Below are 19,813 nucleotides of genomic sequence, written 5' to 3' on the forward strand. Positions count from 1 at the left end.
GCTGGGCAGTGGGATGGGGCCAGGCTCCTGGGGCGTTTCTGGAGTGACAGTGTGATGTCTTTGTGGGAGGGGCCAGGCTCAAGGTGACTCCAAACTAGCACCCCCACTGCTGCAGGGGGCCCATTGGAAACCATGTCCACCCATTCTAGACTTTGTGCCTGCTCCATGCTGGCCATGGCTCGGGGGCCCCTCCTGGGGATGGTGCCCGAAGCAGACCTACAGACCCCGCCCCCGGGGAGGCCAGATAAACAAGTGAGCAAGTGAACCCATCACAAGCTTGGGAGGGGCAGCTGCTGCGAAGGCCGAGAAAGGGGGTGGGGCTGGGAGTACTTCTAGAAGCAGGTCAGCAGTGGCCCTTCTGGACAAGACCCTAGCAGGACAGGAGGAGGGAGCTGCCACCCAGGTGTCTGAGTGTGGGAACCTCACGTGAGGGCCGAGGCCGGACCCATGTCTGCAGGACACACTGACGCAAAGCCTCGCCGCCGCCGCCACTGGGGCCCAGGGAAGCCCAGCGGGGGAGCAGAGCTGGAGACAGCCACCAGGCCTGGATCCGAGAACCCTAGCCCTGGGCTGGCCTGGGGGGACAGTTTCAGAGATGGTCAGTCGGTCAGAAGATGTAGTGGACTGGCCTGGCCCTGGGGGTTTCCACTCAGGCCAGCCAGTAGGCCCCACCGACTTGCAATTCTGCTCACCTGGAGGCAGCCCTGGCTCAGGAGGAGGTGGGGGGAGGGGAGGGGAGCGGCAGCACATCCGGCGGGTGGCAGACAGGTGAGCCAGGTGAGGTGGGTGCCCCAGTTTGCAGACAATAAAAATAGAAAGCGAGCCCCCCCCACCAGTTCACATGGAGCTCAGGGCCCTCCCCCAAGCACAGCACCCCTCAGGACATCCTGCCCACGAGTCCCTTTCCCTTGTAAGATATTGGGGGAGGGAGAGGTAAGTGGGCTAGGTGTGGACAGTAGGCAGCAAGCCGGGGATGGCCCGTCCCCCCAGCCAGGGCTCCTGGGTCCTGAGGGTGTCCCGGGATGGTTGGTCACCCTGCCCCCAACAGCCCTCCCGCCTCCCCCGCCCCCCTCCCCACCGCCCGCTTCTCAGAGTCGCCCCCCAACCCCACTGGCCCAGCAAAACGTAGGCAAGCTGGGTTTGAACTGACTTTATTATTCTGTAAATGTGAATTTTACAAAGCGCTTTACAACGAACAATCACATCCTTTTGTTTGTTTGTAACGGATTTCCACCTCCTGAAACTGGCTCTGAGCACTGGAAGCCCCTCGGTTTCCTGGTCGCTGGCGGATTCTGTGGTCTGAGTTACGATACGGTGTCAGCCGTGGCTAAAAAGCGACAGTCTGGACTCTGCCGAGTAGCAGCAAAAGGAGAGGGAGGCGCAGGAAGAGCAAACAGAGGCTTCCTCCTTCTTCAACCGAAAAAAAAAAAAAGAAAAGAAAAAAGAGAAAAAAAGGTAGCCTCTTCTGTGGCTGAAATTAAACTCAGTGTTACTGTGAAAAAAGCCTCTTTTATTACAGCACAGGGACAGTTCGTTTATTTATTCATGTTTAACAGTCGTGAGTTACAGTACTACTTAACTCCTCCACAGACACTTTACGACAACCGTCTCCTTTTTAAAAGTCTCTTTTTTCCAAACACTCCGTCCGAAGGATGAACGGTCTATTTGCACCCAGTGCCATCCAAATGTTCAAGTCAAAAATATTTAGACGTTTTATACGTAGTTCTTATTTTTTTTTGTCTGCTAAAAATAGTATTGCAAGTTTTGGCTTCTTTTGACATAAAAATTACAATCATGTGCAAAACACTAACAATGAAGCGACTGATCAGAATTCAAGCAGGTTGTCCAATCTGAATGCTTTCGATTCTGCATAATTTTCCTTTTCACTTTTCTCCCCCAAATAAACAAAAGACAAACAAACACACAAAACCCAGAAACCCTTGCCAGATTAGAAACCTCTGGTTCTGAGCCCCGCCGGTCTCCGGCCCCCAGCAGGGCCGGGCTCGGAGCGGGCTGGCTGGCGTCACCGATCTGTGCAGCAGCAGCGTTCTGAAACAGTAGTTAAAGCTCAAGACGGCTATGAACTCTCAGTTCTGTGTTTAGGATTTACTGCTGGCAGAGGCAAACAGGTTTTCTCTGAGTTTTCAGTTGGTTAATGGGCCATAGGCCTTTTTCTACTTGCAGCAAGACATTGCCATAAAAAGAACCCGTTAGAGGGGAATCTAAGCACTAAATGGCTGGGGTGGCACGCACGGGGCCAGTGCCAGAAGGTTCCGGCCATTTAAGGGGGACAGGTCAGGGCCAGGCACACCAGAGTCCCCCCAGACCATGGAGCAGGCTCCGTGGGCCGGCCTGCCCCTGCCCCTCCCGGGCCCAGCCTCTGCATCCCTCCCTCCCGTCCCTAAACACAATCACTGCCAAGGAATCAGTTTTCACAGAGGAGAAACACACCCAGCTCCCGGAGCCCCGGCAAGAGGACAGCGGGCTGCGGCCACAGGCTGCACACCCAGAGGCCTCTCCCCTGGTCTCTCGTCCACATTCAGGGGCAAGGTAAGACAATCGAGTCAAATGCAAAGTGAAGCAACCACAGAGAACTCTGGGCGAGACCAGACACAGTGCAGAAAGACAGGATTCAAGTACCGAGGCGCGCCGGCCGGGCGGCCCCCAAACTCACAGTATCTGTCACATCTCCCGGGCCCTCCTCCTGGACCTTTGCACTCGTCCCAGCTACCTCCTGCCGCACACCCCGTCCTGCTGGGGAGGGCAGGAGAGGGCAAGCGGCTGCTGCAGCCGCCGGGACACGGCCCAGCCCTTCTTTCCTCGAAAGGCGCTGATAGGACTTAGCTCTATATAGACTAAGTAGTATATGCGTATTGCTAACAGCCAAGCTTAGGGATAAAGGTGCACACATCTTACAAGTACTGAGTGGCTCGTCTCTCGGTCTACAGGGTCTGGGTGAGTCAGGACCACGCTCACAGGACAGGAATTAGTTGTCTTGTAAACAGAGGGGGGGAGGGTTCGGTTCTCTGAATTGGATTTCCTTGGGAAAAATGATTAAAAGATGCTAAGGCACTCTGGAAGGCCGCTCCGAGCCCAGGCCCGCCGCCGCCTGCCCCGCGGAACATTCAGGACGCGGAGGGAGCGCCCCGGCAGATAGAATCAACAGCCATGCCCGTCTGCAAACGCTCCCCACCCACGTCCACCGCGGGACACATTAGTGCAAAAGGCTCGGCCTGGCCCACCCGGGGCGCAGGGAGAGCGCAGAACCATTCACATTTGATTATTATTAAAGTTTCACCTACAGCTCTTGCCTTCCTTACCCAGAACAACAGAACAGACGGCGATTATAAAACAAGTAAAGGACAGAGGTCACGGGGACATTGTGCTGGCCTGAGCGGAGAGGGGGGTGTCAGGCCTTCTCCGGAGGCCACCGCCTCCTCTGCCCGCTGAACCCCTCCCAGCCTGGCCTCGGGTCGGGGCGTGCCCATGTCTGAGGGAGGAAAGGGGAGAGCGAGCCCTTCTGTCAACAGCCGGATGGGCGGCCAGCTCCTGGAGGTCCCCAGGGGTGGTCAGACAAAAGTGCAAATGCGAGGCAGGGGCAGATGAGCTGATCCGGAGGGGAGATGGTGGGGTCAGGGCGGCCTCACCACCACCAGTGCCCCGCCCCACCCCCTGAGGACCTGGGGGGCGTGGCCCCCTCCCAACTCCAGGAGGGCTTGGTCCTGGTCCCTCCTGGGCTGTGGGCCGGGCTGTGCCCACTCCAACCCCACCTGGGCCTGAGACGGAGCAGGCCTCCTCCCAGAGAGAGGGCCGCCTCTGGGCCAGGTGGGGGGTTCACAGCCCCAGCAGGAAGGAGCTGTGGCTCCTGCGGGCCAGGACCCCAGGGCCTGGCCTTCCCTGTGCCTGGGCAGGGAGGGGAGGGTAGTGGGGCTGATTAGCCCCCAGGTGCCCATCCAGGGCCCCCTGCCCTGGTCTGGAAGCCATGAGAGCTTTCTGGAGGACAGGCATGCATATGCCTGGCTGGAAGGCACCCCTACTCCTACCCCACCCCTACCCGAGGTCTCCCAAGGGCCCGCCATACGGGAGGGTGGCAGTCAGCAGGACGAGGAGCCTGGGTGGGAAAGCACCCAAGCCTTTGCACAGGCTGTCCCAGGCTGGGACCCGCGGGGGGCCAGGCGCCCCCTCAGCTTTGCAGGTCAGGGGGGCCAAGCCACATCTGTCGGGCAAGGGGGCAGGAGGAAGCAGCAGGGGGTGAGGGGTGCCTCTGGCCACACCTGGAGGCTGCCTGGGACTTGGGGGAAGGCAGCCTCTGAACAAATGGACACCAACACTTGGGACAGCCTGTGCCCCTTCCCCAAAGACATCAATTAAATGCCACAGTGAGCATTCCAGCCTCAAAGCAACAACTCCTACACCCCACCCCATGCATTCCCAGCCTTCTGCACCTGTACCCCACCCCAGCTCCACGCCCACCCACCCACTGCCTCAGAGGCAGGCACACCCCAAGGCTCAGAGCACGTATGGGGGAGCCCAGCACTGAGGGGGCCTTGCTCCAGCCCCAGCCTGGACTCCAGCTCCCGCCAAACAGGGCCCCACCCCTTCCTCCATTGCACACCCCGATGCACCTCCCTGGGACCCCTGCCCCCAAAGGGAGGTGAGTGGGACCTGGCCCAGGGCTGGGGTGCGAATAGGGGACATGGTAGACAGATGGACCCAACCCTATGCCATAGTGGGTTGGGGCAGGGACACCCAATCTTCCCCAATTTTTTTGCTCTTTTGGGTTGGAAAGTTTCCAAACCATATATGAAATAGATCTGAGTTAAGACGAAAATGAATAAACAAACACAAACCCAACGTGGCTGAGGGCTGCGTGGGCTGCACCAGGGGCGGTGGCCCCACCCCACAGGATGGTGGACGGCCAGGCAGGTGGCCAGGTGGGAGCCAGTGGGTGCTCGGTCCCAGGTGGACATAGGGTCTGTGGAGCTGCAGGGGTGGGGCAGACCCCACGGGCGTGGGGCAGGAGAACAGACACAGCCAAGAACACTTTGTCCACGTGCAGTGACTAGCAGGACCCACCACCGTGCCATTACCACTGTTCCCTGCACACGGGCTCACACACGCTCACACACGCTCACACACTCCCACACACGCACCCACATCCCACACAGTGGACCCGGCAGGCCTGGCTCCGGAGTCTCAGAAGGGAAAACGAGGAGTTTGGCCCCTGGGGGCCCAGCCCTGGCCCGTGGCCCCAGAGAGGTGAGGGGGTCCCATGGGTAAGGAACAAGGGTCCCGAGACACATGCTCCCACAACAAGGCCCCTGGCTTCGTCCCGGGCGGGCGGAGGGAGCAGGAGGGGCGGGAGGCCGGCGGCGCTGAGTCCCAGGCCAGGCGGCCTCTCGCCCCCTCCCCACGACGGGGAGGGGAAGCTACAACTTGGAGACTAACCTCTCGAATATCAAAAAGGAGCCCCGGGACCTTTCTCACAACTAGGTCGCCAGTGGCCTAATCGTTTACAGTATAACGAATGCATTTGTTTCCTTCATAAATTTTAAATACAAGCAGAATAAAAATCACATTTTTTTCAGGCAACAGTAGCAGTCCAGTAGGTAAGTGGCTTGATCACATTTGTCTGTATTAGTAACGCATGCAAGCAGCTTCAGTACCAGCTCCGCGCCGGGTCCTGGCCTTGTCGTCGCCTACAAGGTCCCCGAGTACGGGCCCTCCTGTCTTCTGGCCGCGGCCGGCGTCGCGGGCCGGCTGGTGCTGGCGCTGCCCTGCTCGAAGGGCTGCGGGGGGCTCTGGCCGTCGGCGGGCAGTGGCTCGGGCGCAGCCACCTCCTGGATGACAGAGCCGGCCCCGTCCGCCTCCTCGCCGGCTTCGAAGGCGGGGTTGGTGGAGGCGCTCAGGTCGACATTCACGGCGTCAGTTCTCAGAGCCACGATGGTGGCTGCGTCACCCCGCCGCTCAGCGTAGATGCGCTGCTCGAACACCTGCGCCGCGGCGGGCGGGAACTCGGGGTCCAGGGGTGTGCTGGCGGCCGAGGCGCCCATGACCGTGCGGTACATCTCCACGCCCTCAGGGAGCATGGACTTGATCTTGGGCAGCCAGCGCTTCCGGACGCGGCGGGCGTTGGTGCACATGTCTGCGGCAATCACGTTCATCTCGCTCTCCTTGAAGCTGGGCGCGAAGTTCTGACAGTATACTGCGAGGACAGGGTGCGGGGAGGCGGCGTGAGTGGCCACCCACCTGCAGGAGTCCCACGATGCTGACCCGCTTCCTCCCAAGGGGCCCCAGGACTAAGATGTCCTGGACAAGCTGGAGGTCAGAGCGCTTCTGGGCCAGAGCGGCCACTGCTGGGCCGGTGTGGGGGTAAGGGGACCTCCAGAGTCTCCTCCACCGCTCCCCTCTGGCAAGGAAGACCACGTGGCCACCCAGGCCTCTCTCGGGTCAACTTTAAGACCAGCGGTCACCTTTCTCACTGTGGGTTCTGGAGGCCCCACCCTGCTGCTTTGGGACGGTCTCTGGCTGGGATGCTCAGAGCACATGGGGCACAGGCTGTGGTCCAGCAGGAGCACAGAGGGCCTGGGGCTCTGGCCCCTCCTGACCACTGGTTGGCTGTGTGACCTTGGGCAGGCCTCCACCTCTGGGCCTCACTTTCCCACTCTGTCCCACCCACCTTGTGTTTGAGGGTCTGGTCAGACAAGCCTGATAGCATCCCTGCCCTGGCCGGAGTGGGAACCAGACCAGGACCTGGGCACCCACCTAGCTGTGAGGCTCAGGCCTCTCCCGGCCTGACTGAAGGAAGGCTGGTAAGGAGTGAGGCGGCAGCTGGTGGACACCTGTCCCAGCCTGGCGTTCCCAGCCAGAGACCCTAGCCCAGCAGCAGTGGCACCATCAGCAGCAACGGTAACAAAGCTCCCTCCCTTCCTTTCTCCACCAGGACCCGTGAGGCCCCGGTCTCCAAACAGCAGGGAACCCAGAGGCAGGTCCCCAGAGCGAGCCCCTCACACCATGAGCCCTGCTGTGGGGCAGCATCAGTCACACCCCCTCCCTGCATCTTCCCAGAGCCCCTGCAGGCACCCCCACGCTTCGGGATGCAATCACCGGCTGCAAAGGCCTTTCTTTGCTCTAAAACAGAATTAGTCTCAGGAGTGATTTTTTTTAGGCGAGAAAACTAAGACAGTGCTTTGGGTGCTGACAGCTACCGGAGGACGTGCTCTTGGCCAGTCTGGCCCATGCGTGCCGGGCACCAGCGGCTTCCTTCTCATCTGGGGGCCCGGGGGCGGCGGTCTGCTGCGGAGAGGGACTGGGCTCCGCCCCCACATGCCCAAGAGCGGAGGCAGAAGCAGGCTGAGCAGATGGCAAAGGCTCAAAATAACCCCAAAATGTAAATAAGGGGTTTTGTTCAAAAAGGAAAATTAGATCTATTTCACATATTAAAATAGTTTCGCAGCTGAATTCATCACGCTTGGAAACCTACCAAGAACGTTAACACCTCGCAATCGGCCCCCGCGAGCTGCTCATTTCTCCCCCGGTGCTGCCGCCCAGCCCGCCCCTGGGGGAGGTGCCGCCGTAAAGGCTGAGACCCGACCCCCCGGAGACCCCAGCCCTCTTCTTACGTTTCACAGCGTTTAGGACTCGGCTGTCCAGCGGCTTGCGGCTCGGGTCACTGGTGGAGGAGCGGATGCCCGTACCACAGCTGTTGGCCAGCGTGTTCCTGGTGGACGGACGGGAGGGGAGGCTACATGAGGCCAGAGTGATCACCAGGAATGGGGTCCTGCCTGCATGCCTGCCCACTTCACCCTTAGACTGGTGTTAATTTCCTGGGGGCTGGGGTGTAGGGTGGGGAGCACCCCGCCCCTTAGGGGAAGGAGCCCCCCAACCCGCCATGACACGGAGCCTTCACTTTGGGGGGCCACAAGCCCTCCCCAGATCCAGGTCCTCCAACAGCCGGGGGCTGACAGCAGTGTGAGCTGGGAAGGTGTGGGGCCGTAACGCAGCCTCACCTCAAGGAGGTCCCAGAGGTCTCTGCGCCTACCTGTCAAAGAAGGTGGCGAGCAGGCGCCGCAGCAGGACCTTGTGCTTCACTCCTGCGCACAGGTGGCAGTTCATCAGCTGGCCACGAGTGATGTAGACGCCAGAGCCTGCGGCCACCAGACACGGCAGTGAGGTCCCCCACCCAGGGCCACGGCTGCCCCGGGGTCTGTGGGGCCCAGAGAGGCTACTGCAAGGCGAGGGGGGCTGAGTGGGGCCCCAGAGGCCTCCCTGACTTCTAAGAGCAGCCCCTACCCCAAGGCCCTCCCTGCTGCGCTGAGGTTGTGTCACCAGGAGGAGGCAGCCTCGGTCACATGCTTCAAAGGGCTGACCCCAAACTGCCCTCCCCGCCTTGAGGGCACTCCTGGATCTGCCCTGGCTTTGGGAAACACTCATCCCATCTCTCAGCTCCTTTCCAAACACCAAAGAGCCACAGCAGTGATGGGGGAGCTGGAATTATGGAGGTTGGGCTGAAGCTTCCCCAGCTCCAGCACCGACCTCTCCCCGTGGACCTGCGGGGAGGGAAGAGTCAGCCCAGGGCAGAGGTGGGACCAGTGATGCTGTTTACCCTGCAGGAGGCTGGCAAGGCCAGCTCCCCACCCTCTGAGCTCAGGCCGACAAAGGACGGGGACAACAGCCAGCTCCGACCCGTCCCCACCAGAGCCACAGGGAGGCCTCTGTTGACCAGGACGTTGCCCTGGAAAAAGGAGCTCACGCGAGCGTCATCTGGGCCAGCTCGGAGCAGCCACGCTCGAGGAACCTGAAGGGCCCATGCAGAGCTCCCAGGGCACACTGGGTCCGGGAACCTCCACAGTCTCATGTGGGCCTTTCTCTGTGATCTGACTTTTTACAGAGCCATACGGAATCTTCTTATGGGGATACAAGGACCAGGCAGCGTTCCTTTCTTGGGGGGCAGGGCAGAAGGTGCAAGGACCCCAGGGAAGGCTGCCACTCCAGCTTTGGGGGGCCTTCCCCAGCTTAACAATACAATTTGCTCACCCTCCCCACATGAGGCAGGTCTCCAGGGAAGCCCGCAGCCACTGGCCAGGAAGCGCGTGGATGATTCAGGCTGAAGACCACCATCAGGCGTCTGCTCAGCATGACCCCATCATCCCTGGCCACAACATACCAGGTGCCCCAAAGGCCTCACGTCCATCCCTCTCAGGTCCGCAGAACCTCAAACCCAACAGGAGAGCAGCTCACCCTGAACCACACAGGCCAGACAGCCCCTCGCTGGAGGCAAGTCTGTAAAGCGGGGCTTAGCAGGAGGCCTGGGGCAGTGGGGTGCGGCCAGGGAAGGCGCCACCCGCGCCCCTCCCAACCCCAAACGCTGGCGTACAGACCTCCCTGGGGACCGCCTGGAGCACTGAGGACGAGGGAAGGCACTTCCCCGGCCAGCCTGCGCCCAGGAGGGGCCCGGGTGAACCAAGGGAGGAAGTTGTGGAGGATGAGCGGCTCAGGCCCAGCGGCCCGGGTGCCAGACCCATCAGTTCTCATCTGCCGGTCAAACAGCCTTAAAAACCCACAAGGCGCCGCAGGGCAGAGTGACTCCCAACACTGAGGAAATAAGCATTTCCAACAGGCACCAGCCCTAATGGGCTTTGGACCCCAGTGTGTTGTTTGTTTTTACAGAAGAAATTAGTCCATTTCTGACTGGGAGCTGCCGTCTGGAACCTCTGGTCATTACCACCCCCACAATGTGGCAACTGGACACTTGGGGGGCTGGGGGTGGGCGGGGACACTAGTAAACTGTGCGGGACTTGGCTTTATCTGCGACCTAAATTGAAACACAATCGTGATTGCAGCCCCTGCCAATCAGAAGTACGACCAGCCCAGGGGATTCAATTAAAATGCTAAATTAATTCAATTGAATAACTCCTCTTAATGACACATTCTTCTAAAAGGAAATTAGAGGAAATTTAAGATGTTCTTTTTTTTTTTTTTTGACTGATTGGTGATGAGTACATTGTTCATAGCTCAGAAGAAAAGCTAAATGGGAGGACATTTGCATACAACGGACAGGGTCGGGCGAAGCCTCACCTGCCACCAGCTCCAGCTTCTCGCCAGGGTCCCCCTCGGAGTAGAGCTTGGGGTGGCAGCGGTACCCAATCTGGCTGATGAGGCTGGCGGGCAGGGCCACGAGGTCGCGGCGGATGAGGACGCAGGAGCGGCTCTCCAGCGGCACTGGCTCCGGCTTCTCTTGCACTGTGAACACAGAGCGCACCCGATGAGGGGTGTCCCAGCCGAGCCCCGGCAGGGACAAAGGAGAACGGCTCTCCTGCCCACCCAGACCTGGCCGGGTCAGACCCGCTCCCTGCCCACCTGGTGCAGCCCTCTGCAGAGAGGAGTGGCATGAACGTGGGAGCAGAGAAAGCAGGTGAGGGAAACCCACCCAGGCTGGTGCCCACCAGGCAGAGGCCTGCAGGGCAAGCAGGAATAAAGCTCAGGGCTGGGGGTAGGGCTGGAAGGGGCAGCACATTTCAGGGCGCTAGACAGAGGACGGCCCGGCTGGAGTAGGGCGGAGGCTGGGAGGGGAACAGACTTCGTACTGTCACCCCCTCCCCCGGCCTGTTTTCTCACAGCAGCCCCCGTTCCACAGGTGGGGGGACAGCCCCTCTGTGAGCGGGCCCTTCCCCAGAGGCTGCACCATGTACTCCCGGCCAAGAGCAGCTCCATAAATATTTGCCCGCAGTAAAGCCAGGCGGTGGCAGAGCCTCAGGGCAGACACCATGTCTCCGAGGGCCGGCTCCAGCCCTCCGGGCTGTCTGGGAATGTCCCTGACAAACCACTGCTGGGGGGACATTCGGGGACCCCTGAGTGTACCCAAACCTGCAGTTGTGATGGGGTGCTGGGCTCAGGGAGTGGGGGAGGCCCCCTCTGATGTCCCCATGCCACACGTGGGCACAGGAATGGCACACAGGACATCGGGCAGATGACTGGCCCACCTGGAGCCTCCTACCCATCCATGCACCCACTGGCGGGGGAGCTGAGGGCTGCCCCTGGCCTGCAGGGAGTGCCCAGCCCCCAGGGGGTCCAGCAGGCAGCCAGGCAGGGTGAGGCCAGAAGCCACATAGAGGCCCCCATGGTGGACAGGACCCAACCTCACCAGGCTCCACACACCAAGACCCTTCAAGCAGGCCCCCAGTTCCTGCCCTGCACCTTCCCTGCATTTCCCTGCCACCCCCTCCTCATTTTCTTGCTGAGGATCCAGCCGCCCCTGGCAGTGTCGCATGACCGCTGGCCACTGCAGGGTCGGCGAGAGGCCTGCACAGAGCAAGGCTCCCTGCAGATCCACTTCCTCACCAGCCCTGCAGCCTCCCCCTTCAGGCTCGCCCGCTTCACCCTGTGGCCTGCACTCAAGGCCGTCCCGCCCAGACAGAGGGCAGGGGCCCTGCCTCCCTCATCTGTGTCCCCAGCACACGGGAGACTCTGCGTCACCTCCCAGGAGGGCCACCTGCTCCCGACTGCTGCTGCCATTGAGAAATCACGGCTGCCCCAGGGTGGGCCCCCGCCCACCTGGCTGGGCAGCAGGGCTTGAGGTGAAGGCCCAGGGCCTGTCTCCACCTCGCCCACCCGGCCACAGGGTGCCCAGGCGGGGTCTGCAGGCTGGAAGGGCCCCAGCTGCTCGGATGGCCTCCCAGGGTTGGGTTTTCCTTGCTGAGGACACCGGCGCACGTCAGAAGACTTAATGACCCCTAGGCGGGAGGGCGGCTTGTAAAACCTCCCAGGGCTCAAAAACCCAGAGGTCGAGGCCAAGTTGGAAGCTGCTCCTCCCTCAGGCTCAGGGCAGTGGCTCTGCTGGAAGGAGACCCAAGGCCACTCAGAGATGGTCAGAGGCAGGTGCACCTGGCCCCTCGGGCTGGCTGGTGTCCTATCCTCTCTTTACTGTGACACCCCCTGAGGGGTCACAGGGAAATTCAGCAGAGGCACCTGAGCCTGGGAGTAGGGGAGGCCAGGTAGGACCTGGAAGCCATGTGAGGGTTGTTGTAAATGGGCCTCAGGAGGGAGGGTGGCAAGGAAGGGTCCCCAGTCCCAGACTTCCAGAACTGGGGACAGTGTGAGCGTGAATTAGTCCCAAGTTATCTTTGCACCAAGCTCTCGTGGAATAAGGGTCAGGGTTGCCCAGCCCCTGGACGGTGAGCATCCCCAAACCACAGGATGGTCAGTTCCAGTCCTGAGGGTGGGCTGGGGGTGCCGAGACCCACCTGCTGCACTAGCCTCTCCCCATCCCCCATCAGGGACCCCCAGGCCACCCTCCACCCTGTCTTCTCGGGGTTCAGCCCCTCCTGGGTTGGCACTCGCCAGTGTGCCCAGGATGTGGGTGGCACCCTGTGACTTCCGTTGCCTGCAGCCAAATTCCGGACGAAGGAGGCAGATTTCCCAAGTGAGCAGAGCCCGGGGGGGGGGGGGGCTGCAGCACCGATCAGGGCAGCCATCAAGAAGGGTGGCCCCTCTGGGGTCAGGGAGCATTTCCACCCAGCACTCTGAGGAAGGCTGGTGGGGTAAGATCAGCAGAGAGCAGGCAGACTCTTCCAGACCCGGAATTACCCAGGGGCTCGGGGAGCACAGGAAAAAACAACCAGGGTGGTATTTTAAAACATAATTGCCCGGCTGCCCCCCCACCCCCCAGCCTGCTGTGACTACGCAGACTCGGAGAGCGGAGCGCCAACGCTGGCGCCATGGCATTTACAGAAAGTGTGCTCACCAGCATAAATGATCCCCATCCACAACTCCTCGTCCTGCCATGCTTCTCCAAACAGCAGCAGTTGTTTGCGCTCCACGAGCACGGCCCCCACCCCCCAGCCCGGCTCCCCGAGAGCCAGAGGCTGTCAGATCCAGAACAACCGAAGGAGCCTCTTCTATTTCTGCTGTGCCACGTGCCGGGTCCTGCGCCAGCTAAAAATACCCTGAACAGCGTGGCTCATCTGGAAAGGTGCTCTGAATGGATCCACGCACCCCTGCCCCTTCCCAGCCCCCAACTGCCCCCTGCGGCCAGAGCTGAGCTTCCAGTGCGCCTCCTTCTAGGGAACAGGTGCCGAGTGACAAGGAGGTTCTGGAAGCCCAGAGTGACTTGCAGCGGGCCACAGTGACAGTCCCTCGAGTGTCCCTGGTGGCCTCTGGGCGGGTCACTCCAGCGCCTGATGGCAAGGGTGGCGGGAGGCCCCCCGCTGGGCTGTGGGCAGGGGCGCGACAGCCTGCAGAGACTCTGGGGGTCCCACTGAGGTCCCCCTCCCCCTCGGAGGCCTCCTGATGCCCCAGGACCATCACTGAGGCCGAGTGGTCACCTGTACCCCCAATGGTCCCAATTATAACCAGCAATGTTGGTTTCCAGGATCGAGAGCTCCAAACATTTAGGCATGTGAAGTCTGGAGAGAAGCACATGAAAGCAATTAGCTGTTTGTATCAGGAAGTGAGTAATCGCTCTGCATGTAGGAAAGGTGAGTCACGGTCACAAAGGTCTCGACAGAACGATCTAGAGCAGCAGCTAATCTGGGCAAATGGGCAGCAGAGATTGAGGGCAAGCAGACAGCTTCCCTGGGACCACAGGGGCCCAGGAAAACGTGAGTGTGTTCACGGGGTGTGGAGTGGGCCCTGCAGGGGATCCAACCGGGGACCAAGAAGGGTCCCTGTTGTGCCTTCAAGGCCCTGCTGCATCCAGCTGGTGACACTCCTGACCCACGGCGGAGGGACATCACGCCAAGTGAGGTGAGCCCAGCACAGAAGGACACAGTCTGCAGGACCCACTCACAGGATGTCCCTGGAGGAGTCAGACCCACAGAGACAGGAAGTGGACAGGGGCCGGGGGCTGGGGGAGTGGTTGAGGGGAGTGTTCAGTGGGGACAGAGCTTCAGTTGGGGATGATGAGAAAGTCCTGGCGGTGTTGGCTGCACAACAATGTGAATGTGCCTGATGCCTCTGAGCTGTGTCCTTAAAAGTGGTTTTAACGGTAAATCTTACATTATGCATATTCTACTACAAAAAAAAAGTTGTGTTTTGGTTTTTTTTTTAAAGAATGAATGGAAGGAGGGAAACCAGGAGAGTCACGCTGGCCTCAGCCCTTGAACTTTCGCAACCTCCTGACTGGGAATCTGAAGAAAGTACTGGACCCTCTCCCCAGGCAAAACACCAAGATGCCTGCCCCCGGGGTGTTGTCCGTCCGGGAGGCCCCACGGGATGAACCTTGTTCCCACCCGCAAATGCACAGAGTTTGTCCTGGGGAATCACCACCAGAGACAGCCAGGCAGCCCCCACCCTCAGAAGCCCCCAGTGTGGGTGGCCATCAGCAGTGACCGAGCCACCCTGGTACAGCCGTAGTGGGGCTCCGTGGAGGCTGGGCAGGCGGTGGGGTGGACAGAGAAGGTGACGCCCGGTCTGCAAAAATGTATGCCATTTGTTAAGATGGTAGAGTAAGAAAACAAACCCTTACTCCTTAATTATATAGAAAAATACAACTGAAACAAAATGGCAAGGAAAAGGCTGCCACACAGTGCCTGATGCCGGCTTCCTACGAGGCACAGTGACCGCACCTGCCGGGCGCAGACTCACGTGGTTGTGCTTGGCAGGCCTGCGACAAAGGTGCCCACGTTCTCTAGGAGGAGGGGAACGGTACCGAGTTGTGGGTCATACACAGGCACAGCCGAGCTGAACCTCGTGCCTTATACAGAGAGGAACATGAACGAGACACAGACCGGGGTGTAAAACATAAAACTACAAAACCTCCACGAGAAAATCTGTGATCTCAGGTTCAGCTAAAAGCTCAGCCGTGACCCCAAAAGCACAGCGCCTAAATAAACTGGACTTCACCCAGACGAAACCTTCCTGTCCGTGAAAGATGAGAAGACAAGCCAGCACCGGCCGTGGAGGGATCTGCGAACACTGCATCTGGCAGAGCTTTGTGCTGAATATCTGCGGAGGACTCTCAAACTCAACAGAAGGAAGGTAAACAGCCCAGTTTTCAAAATGGGCAAAAGATCTGAACAGACACCTCACCATGAAAAGACACCCAACAGCATGAGCCACTGGAAGACTTTGATAAACTGGGGGTTCGAGATCTGCAGATACTCACTACTACATGTAAAATAGAGAAAAAACGAGGTCCTACTGTGCAGCCCAGGGACCTGTATTCAGTATCCTGTAGTAACCTGTAATGGAAAAGAGTCGGAAAAGGAATATATAAACGTACGTGTATAGTGAATCGCTATGCTGTCCACCAGAAGTTAACATTGTAAACCAACTATATTCAATTGAAAATGTAAAATAAAATTAAAAAAGAAACATACGAATTAGAACCACGCGGAGACAAGACTGCTCATTGACTAGGACGTTCAGTGCAGGACCCCGAGCCCAGCAGACGTGGGGGACGCGGGGCCAAGGGAACTATGCAAAACGGCTGGAAACTGCATGGCCGTCGTCACAGTCAGACACACACTTGGTGGACGGGCCAGCAGCTCCACCTCTAGGTGTTTATCCAGAAGTGAGAAATGAGGGCTGGCCTCACGGAAGCCTGAGCATATCCACACCGGCTCTAGTCACAAATGCCCCAGGCTGCAAACACCCAAATCCCGCATCAGCTGAAGAGATGGCTGGGTTGCCACCCACACCACGGGTCACTCCAGGACCACAGGAAGGCACAAAGCACTGATGCACAACGTGGGTGGACCCCAGGGTCACGGCGCGCAGTGGAAGGAGCCAGTGTCATGAGGTTTCCTCCTGGGGGGCTCCACATGCAGGATGGACTCCCAAGACACAGCCCTGGGGACAGAGAACAGTTCCAGGGCTGCAGTGGACGGGGCGGGGTGACTATGGAGCAGCGCGGTTGGGCCCTGGGGGTTGACGGAGCTGTTCTGTGCAGTGGGCACTCACACCACACCACTCCGAGCCCAGGCGGCCACCCAGCCCTCCCCAGTCCCCTTCTGCTCAGACCGGGTGGCATCTACTCACAACAGACACACCGCAGGCGATGAACTCCCTCAGCAAGAACGATTCCAAAAGCTGCATTTTAAAAAGTTGCATTAAAAATAAAGTTGCCTGGACTTGCAGGGCCAGACCCGAGATAGGGACCGGCCGCTGTGGGGCTGGGCAGGGAAGGCAGCAGGGCTGAGGGTGTGCAGAGACTGGAGGGGCCACGGCCCGGGAACTGGCCCCTAGGCCTGACTTCCCAGCTTCCCTTCGATGTATGTGCTGACCACTAAGCAGCACACGTGCAGGCCCAGATGCAGAAAGCTCCAGCCAAGAAATGAAAACACAACCTCAGCCGAGAATGTGGTGTCTCACCTATGGGTCAAACACTGCACTTCGGGGCCTGCCAAGGAGGCGGTGCTGTGGGCAACACCAGGCTTTACGCCGAGACCCAGAAACAACCTCGGCCTGGGAGCAGGGCAGCCAGGAGCAGCCGGCCTGACTTAGCCCAGGAGGTCACATCCCTGCTGGACAAACTGAACAGCTTCTCACACGACCTCTGACAACAGCTCCCAGACCCTCTTTGGAACAGAGCTTCCAAAATGTCTTCACACAATGTCCAGTATTCAATAAAAAATTACCAGGAATAGGAGGAAGCAGAGCCAAGGGATTTAAGAACAAAAAAAAAAAAAGCCCACAATTCACAAAAAGACATTAGGGCAACCTGCGACAGAGAACAGGCAGACACCATCTTTCAAATAACAGCTCAATTCGTGTGAGAAATGTACAAGATGGATAATTTCACCAGAAAACCAGAATCAATAAAAACAATCAAATCCTAGATAATATGACTGGCTTAAGAGGAAATTAAACAGAGCAGAGGAGAAGATTCGTGAACTGGAAAGTAACTCAATACAAAATATCCAGATTCAAGCAAGAGAAGAAAAAAGAAACAGAAAAGTCAGAAAACAGAACAAAAGTCACTGGGAACCAGCGGGAGGAGGTGAAACCACAACCTGTGTGTAAGGGGAGCCCCCGGGGGAGGAGGGAGGGCGTGTGGGAGGCTACGACGCCTGAGGTTCCAAGCTGATCAGAGACCTGAAGCCTGGTGAAGAGCGGGCTCCCAGACGAGAGGGCGAGGGTAAGGCAGGGAGACACAAGAGCGCTGGAGAAAATAATGTGCAGATAAATGTAAACACGGCTATTTAAAATGGCGACAAAAGGGCTGGGAAAGCTAGAAATGTGCACAGAACTAAAATACCCACACTCAGCACGACGGGGGTGGGGCACAAAGGAGGCAAAAGTGACGGAGGACTTCGTACAGGGTAGGGGGCGTTGAAGGGATGCTGTGAGTCAATGCATGTTGAAATCTCTAACCCTTAAGAGAACAGTATACAAACTTACAACAGGCATGGGAAGGGAAATAAACAGAATAAAATGCTTGATTAAACAGAAAGGGGGGAGATAGAAACAGAAAATCAGAGGGGACAGAGGGAAAATAGTGACGATGGCAGATGAAAGAAACCCTAAGACCTCAGTAATTACATGAAAGGTAAGTGGACTACACACTCCAATTAAAAATTTAGACTGTGTGAAAAGACACCTGCACCCCAGTGTTCATAGCAGCACTATGTACAATAGCCAAGACACGGAACCAACCTAAATGTCCATCGACAGATGACTGGATAAAGAAGTAGTGGTATATATGCACATACAGTGGAATACTACTCAGCCATAAAAAAGAATGAAATAATGCCATCTGCAACAACATGGATGGACCTAGAGATCATCATTCTAAGTGAAATAAGCCAGAAAGGGAAAGAAAAAAATCATATGATATCACTCATATGTGGAATCTTAAAAAAAAAAAAAAAAGGACACTATGAACTCATCTACAAAACAGAAACAGACTTACAGACTTAGTAAACAATCTTTTGGTTACTGGGGGAAGAGGGTGGGAGGGGATAAATTTGAGTTTGAGATTTACAAATGTTAGCCACTATATATAAAACAGATTTTTTAAAAAGTTTCTTTTGTATAGCACAGGGAACTATGTTCAATATCTTGTAATAACCTTTAACGGAAAAATATATGAAAACGAATATATGTATGTATATGCATAACTGGGACACTGTGCTGTACACCAGAGGTTGACACACTGTAACTGACTGTACTTTAATAAAAAAAAATAAAAATTGGGGTCAGTTATAATTTCTATTCTCAAAAGAGAGAATAAATAAAATTCACTGTAATTATAAAAAAAAAATTAAGATTGGATAAAGGAACAAAACCCAAGAGACGACCTTAAACAAAAGGACAAAGAAAGTTTGAAAGGAAAAGATGCAAAAAAAAGATGCAGCATGAGGACACCCCGCAGGAGGGTGCTGGGGCAGCACCGCGGACGCGAGACCACGCCGACCTCCACGCGCGGACTTCGCAGCGCTGCCGACTGCTTCGCGGTGCTAAGAGGACCAGTCGACAGGAAGATGAAACAGCAGGCACCCAATCAAAACCTCATAACAGCTGGCGGAACTGAAAGGAGACACGGCGAATCTGCAAGCACGCTTGGAGATTTTTATATCCCATCTCTTCAGCGATACAAGAAGATGAAAACAAATCTGAAAGAGTTTGCAAGATTTGCCTTAACTATGGGTGCCGCTTACTAGGCTGAACAGTGCAATTTTCCCCCAGTGCACACGGAACATTTGCTGGGGCGCACAGTCCGTCTCACCAAACGTCAGGGCAGCGAAGTGGTCTGAGTATAGCCTGTGACCACGGGAAATTTAATTTAGAAGTTATCACAAAAAAGTGACCAGAAAATGTAAAACATGTTTGGAAATTTAAGCAATACACCACTACATAACCCAAAGGTTAAGGGGAAAAAAAAGTCACTAAAGCATTATGAAATATGTTTAACTGAATGATGATGAAAATATGACATATCAAAATGTGTTGGACAGAATTAAGCTATGCTGACTGGGGAATGAAACGGGCAGCTCTAAGTCCATATAGTTTAATTAATTAATTAACTAAATTAATTAATTTTGAGGGGGAAGTAATTAGGTTTTTATTTACTCCCCCAAGTGCATGTATTTTAAAAGGCTGAGAAATCAGTGATCCAATGATTGATGACAAAAATTAGGAAAAGAATAGCAAGTTAACTCAAAGAAAGCAGAAATAAATTGAAGTTAAAACATATGTTTAAGCACAGTTGACCCTTAAGCAAGGTGAGGGTTAGGGGTGCCAACCCTGCACAGTCGAAAGTCCACATGTAACTTTCGAGCCCCCCAAAGGAAACCTCAGCTACTAACAGCCCGCCGTCAACCAGAAGCCTCACTGATTATAAGTCAGTGAACACACGTTTTGTATGTTATTTTGTATTTATACTATCTTCTTATGATCAAGTAAGGTACAGAAAAAATTGGGGGTGGGGGGAAGGTCCAACTTCAGTGGTAGAGTGTGCGTCCAGCATGCACGAGGTCCTGGGTTCAATCCCAGGGAGGGCACCCCTGCGGAGCCAGGGGCTCCGAGCTCAGGGTCTGGCCAGAGGCAGACTGCTAGACACCAGGCACTCCACCCACCTCCAGGAGGTGGGCACTGAGGAGGGCGTCACAGCTCCGGAGATCCCCCCACCCCTAAAAAAGGGGCCAAAAAAGTTAGGAAGCCGAATCCAGAGGTCTGCAAAAAGAACACAACATCACAACGAGGCTGAACTCATTCCAGGAATGCAAGGTTTTTTAATATTCGAAAAAGCAGTTTATAACATTAACAGAGCAGAAGAGGAAAACTATATGACCACGTAAATATTTAGAGAAAAGCTTTTGTTAACATGCAACACTTATTTACGAAAAAAAAAAACAAAACCTCTTAACCTAGG

At 56.7% G+C, this 19,813-nt stretch overlaps 1 protein-coding gene across 10 annotated transcripts in view; it reads right to left on the bottom strand.

Moving 5' to 3' along the window:
- Window positions 1-1,135: 1,135 nt before the first annotated feature.
- The window catches only part of NACC2 (NACC family member 2), a 66,271-nt gene continuing 47,593 nt past the window's right edge, over window positions 1,136-19,813 (bottom strand). For all 10 annotated transcript variants that reach the window (XM_031450811.2, XM_031450812.2, XM_064490689.1 and 7 more), the window contains 4 exons: window positions 10,078-10,242; window positions 8,042-8,147; window positions 7,623-7,720; window positions 1,136-6,205 (listed from right to left, as the gene is read on the bottom strand). In XM_031450811.2, the coding sequence (XP_031306671.1) occupies window positions 5,700-6,205; window positions 7,623-7,720; window positions 8,042-8,147; window positions 10,078-10,242 (875 nt within the window). In that variant the 3' untranslated portion in view covers window positions 1,136-5,699. The remainder of the gene's footprint in view (window positions 6,206-7,622; window positions 7,721-8,041; window positions 8,148-10,077; window positions 10,243-19,813) is intronic.

The sequence above is a fragment of the Camelus dromedarius genome, chromosome 10 (assembly GCF_036321535.1).
Source record: "Camelus dromedarius isolate mCamDro1 chromosome 10, mCamDro1.pat, whole genome shotgun sequence".
NCBI classification, from domain to species: domain Eukaryota; kingdom Metazoa; phylum Chordata; class Mammalia; order Artiodactyla; family Camelidae; genus Camelus; species Camelus dromedarius.